Source organism: Triticum aestivum, chromosome 4D (assembly GCF_018294505.1).
Source record: "Triticum aestivum cultivar Chinese Spring chromosome 4D, IWGSC CS RefSeq v2.1, whole genome shotgun sequence".
Classification (NCBI taxonomy): domain Eukaryota; kingdom Viridiplantae; phylum Streptophyta; class Magnoliopsida; order Poales; family Poaceae; genus Triticum; species Triticum aestivum.
This window is the reverse complement of record NC_057805.1, coordinates 26,297,042-26,301,121: the sequence shown is the minus strand read 5'-3', so window position 1 is coordinate 26,301,121 and position 4,080 is coordinate 26,297,042. Positions and strand designations below refer to the sequence as shown.

Genomic DNA, 4,080 nt, shown 5'->3' with positions numbered 1-4,080 from the left:
TTCGGAAAGCTCGCATCTTTTCTAGGTTTTAGTTCTGGTTGGATCGGCGGCGCCGGTGGTTTCGCCGCTGGGGAGGGAGGGGTCGATCTTCTGGTGAATTGACAGGTGAAGCTTCCTCCTCTTGCAGGTCCTCCTCACCAAGTTCCCCAGCCTACCCCCGCTGTTCCAGCAGACGCCCAACGCCGTGGAGGAGCTCAAGCTTGCGAGTAAGATAACCTTTTTTTTTCTCTCTATCAATTGTCGTCAGGTGGTTGCAATGATGCTTTCCGTATGTGTGCGCTGGGTGCGATTTTTTCTTGCTAGGTTACCATGTTATTATGGTGTGTGTAGTGTAGGTATATATCCGTATATGTGATGATTGTGTTGGTGAGGGGATTTTGATTCTGTCTGTAGGTATATATATAAATATATATGAAGATTGTGTCGGTGAGGGGATTTTGACTCTGTGTGAAGGTTGGTCTGTGTTTGGTTGATGTGTGATGTGGTTATCTGGTTTTTGTAACGCTGTCTGAGATTGTAGTCATGTTTGATTATTGTTGCGATATGACTCGTTCAGTGCTGTTGAACTGAAACTTTGTTTAGTTAGCCGGCAATTCATGTGTGGTCTTTCTGTAACAGTTGGTATGTTTAGTTGCTCGATGCAGCTAGCTCGAGGATGTGGTGGGGGATCTTTGCATGCCTAACACTGATTTGTTTTGGTCATGCAATTTTACTTTAGGAGTTTCAGTCGAATGGTTGCAGCCATATATGAATTTTTATAGATGATTTGATTTGAATGTTTGTTCTATCTTAGGAGTTAAAACTGACGCTAGTGATGCTTGTCCGTGTCAGAGTGTCAACTCTGGAATAACGGGTCTCTTTTTCGACTTGACCTCTGATGCTGCATTGGATATTTGTATTAGATGATATAAGATTCGGTCATTCAGATATCATTATGTTGCAGTTCATGAATTGATCGTTCATATGCTGTCGCCATGAATGAACCCAACCCTTCTGTCTGATTGTCGTAACCTATGCCCTGTTTTTTTTCTAAAAGGAAAATGTGTGTCTGTAGTGTTATGGCCCAGCTATTTAGAAATATATGCTCTGGTCTTGTGGTTATCCTTAATAGAGCAGCCACTAAATCTACCTGAAACATTTCAGGGGAAATTTATGAGCAGGCAGTTATTTTGAGTGTGAAAATGGAAGACCAAGATGCATTTGAAAGGGACTTCTGCCAGCTCAAGCCGTATTACATGGACACATGGTTAGTTCCTTTTTTTTACCACTTTGCAGTTGTTTTCCCTGTCTATGCATTGTGTAGGCTGTCATTTAATACGTGTATTGTTCCCTGTTGTCCTTCATCATCCATTGGGTTTTCAGTTGGTAAAGTCAAAACAAATAAGTATAAATTATTGGTTTTCTTTGGGCATAATAAGTTGCCAAATGAGTTAAACCAAAATAGGTTTTTGTGTTAGTCTTGCATGAGTTTTTGGGTTAATCTTGCATGAGTTATGTTGTGCCAAGTTTGCTGGTTCAGTTGGGTAGTCGAATATGGAACAGGGGCTGAGTTGGGAATTTATGTTTGCAAGTCGCAGTTAAGTTAGACATGTAGATTGGGTTTCGTATCGAACTCTCAGGTTTCTGGCCTGCGGGTGAGCCATGATGCCCTTGCCAGACTGGCAAATGTTTTGTGTTTCTAATATCTTAGCAGAATTGTTTTCGCATCTTATTCAGTTTTATATGCCTGGTTTATCAAGTCCAGAACATGTTAAAAAATGTCTGGACTTGTTGAAGGTTATTTTAGCTAGGAACATGTTGGATTTGCTGCTTGTAATATATCGTACTAATTCATGCTGATGCTTGCAGTGGCATAATTCCTCCATCATCGGAGGAGTACCCAATCATGGGGGCTAACCTTCTGAGGCTGTTAGTCCAGAATAGAATTGCGGAGTTCCACACTGAGCTGGAGCTTCTTCCCGCCAAAGCGCTGGATAATGCTTACATCAAGCACGGGGTTGAGCTCGAGCAGTCCTTTATGGAGGGCGCATACAACCGCGTGCTGAGCGCTCGACAAACCGCGCCGCATGAAACCTACATATACTTCATGGACCTTCTCGTCAAAACGGTTAGGTAAGTCGGTCTCTGTCTCCACCCCTTCCAGTTAGCTCCTTGTGCTGCTGTGCATCACTGTGATGATATCTGTTGCGCCCGCAGAGACGAGATAGCTGGGTGCAGCGAGAAGGGATATGATTACCTGTCAATAAACGACGCGAAGCAGATGTTTAAGTTCAGCTCCGACAAGGAACTGGAACAGTACATAGCAGAGGTAAAGTAACATGCCTTGTGCTCCCGGTGTGAATTGCGTGAGTTATTATGACTCCCCGTGTGGGATGTAAAGTATCGTCGTGTTGTCAACAGGAACACCCTGAGTGGGATGTCAAGGATGGCCGGGTCTTGTTCCAGAAGGTGAAGGAGTCGCAGCCCTGCAAGGAGATCCCGGCGGCGCCGGTCATCAACCAGACCCTCGGCTACGCGAGGGAGCTGGAGAGGATTGTGTGATTTGTTTGCCTCTTTTTTCATCTTTGGACTGAATTTCCCATGAAGAGGTGGATTATTGATTTTGTTAAATCGTTTGTTTCACCCACTGTTTCAAAAGATACACAAGTGTGAAATGTCGGCTTAAAATGGCAAAAGAAACAACGTTTGTTATGTTAGTCAATTGATTGTGTAAGAGCAAGTCCAACAGAGGGGCATGTGCTTTTTTCTCCTCCCCCCGCTGTCGTCGCCTACAGGCAAGGTCGACGGCCACAACATCTTTGGCAGTTGATGCTGCTCGCGCAGAGCCTTTTTCATTCACAATGGTCGCCTACCGGCAGATGATCAGCCAGTTTAGTGGCAGAAGTCATATAAAAAATATCTTGGAAGGAACAACATATATGAAGGAAAGAATGTCCTACATGTTTGCAGCAAACAGGACATGAATGCAATATATTGACAGGGAATTATTATGCCAAATGTAAAACCAGAAACACAAATGTACAAAACGATCATAGAGCGCATGTACAAAAAATAAGAAAAACTGCCAGCTACGGTACAATAATCATTTGCCCAGTTTGCATGTGTTCTTCCAGCACAATCATTTAGCTTGTTTTCATATCATACCAAAAAAAAAAGATATAAGAATCTAATGGAGTAGTACATGGTATTCAAGAAGACAGGTTACATAATTCTGAAAGCACAATAAGAAACACCGTTTATCCGATAGAAAACTGCAAAAGCGCAAACTAAAACAGGATGAAAGAGAGGTCATAAACAGCAGCATTAGCATACTTTTTGCATACAAGATGTGCACGCCCACGACTGCATTTTTTACAACAGAAATGTCATGGTAACAAAACAGGCCACTGTACTGTGCATACAGAAGAATACATCTGATCTGAGAGTTGTCAACATCTTTCCATAATCGCTATACACACAGTATATATAATAGTAATACAAAGAAGAGAGATCAGTAACCGGGCAGAGTTGTGGCTACTACACAAGGAAGGACCAGAGATAGCAAACTTTAAACTCAACAATGAGTGCTTGTCGAGGGTTTCCTTCAATGACTCGACCTCTTCAGATAGCTGCTCCACTTTTCTGCCAGGACAGCATCAAACAATGTTAAAAACTTGGAACAGCAACCTACATAACTCCTATTCAGCTCTTCCTTTCAATTGTGCACACTGTCAAAATTATATATGCAACAGGGGGAAAAATCACTACAGAGTGCATACCCTAGAGCAATTCTCGGGAGTTGCTCTAGCGGCCACAAATATCACTTTTATACATAATTCCATTTCCACAAAACAGATAAAGGAAACATAGATAGCATCCTCAAACAACAGGATGAACCAAGTGTTGGGGAACGTAGTAATTTCAAAAATTTCCTACGCACACGCAAGATCATGGTGATGCATAGCAACGAGAGGGGAGAGTGTTTGTCCACGTACCCTCGTAGACCGAAAGCGGAAGCATTAGCACAACGCGTTTGATGTAGTCGTACGTCTTCACGATCCGACCGATCAAGTACCGAATGCACGGCACCTCCGAGTTCAG

At 42.9% G+C, this 4,080-nt stretch overlaps 1 protein-coding gene across 1 annotated transcript in view; it reads left to right on the top strand.

The window, feature by feature from the left end:
- LOC123095901 (26S proteasome non-ATPase regulatory subunit 8 homolog A) overlaps positions 1–2,701 on the top strand; it is a 3,235-nt gene extending 534 nt beyond the window's left edge. The window contains exons 2-6 of the mRNA XM_044517471.1: positions 120–206; positions 1,144–1,246; positions 1,849–2,112; positions 2,197–2,308; positions 2,401–2,701. Of these exons, the coding sequence (XP_044373406.1) occupies positions 120–206; positions 1,144–1,246; positions 1,849–2,112; positions 2,197–2,308; positions 2,401–2,541 (707 nt within the window). The 3' untranslated portion in view covers positions 2,542–2,701. The remainder of the gene's footprint in view (positions 1–119; positions 207–1,143; positions 1,247–1,848; positions 2,113–2,196; positions 2,309–2,400) is intronic.
- Positions 2,702–4,080: the final 1,379 nt, after the last annotated feature.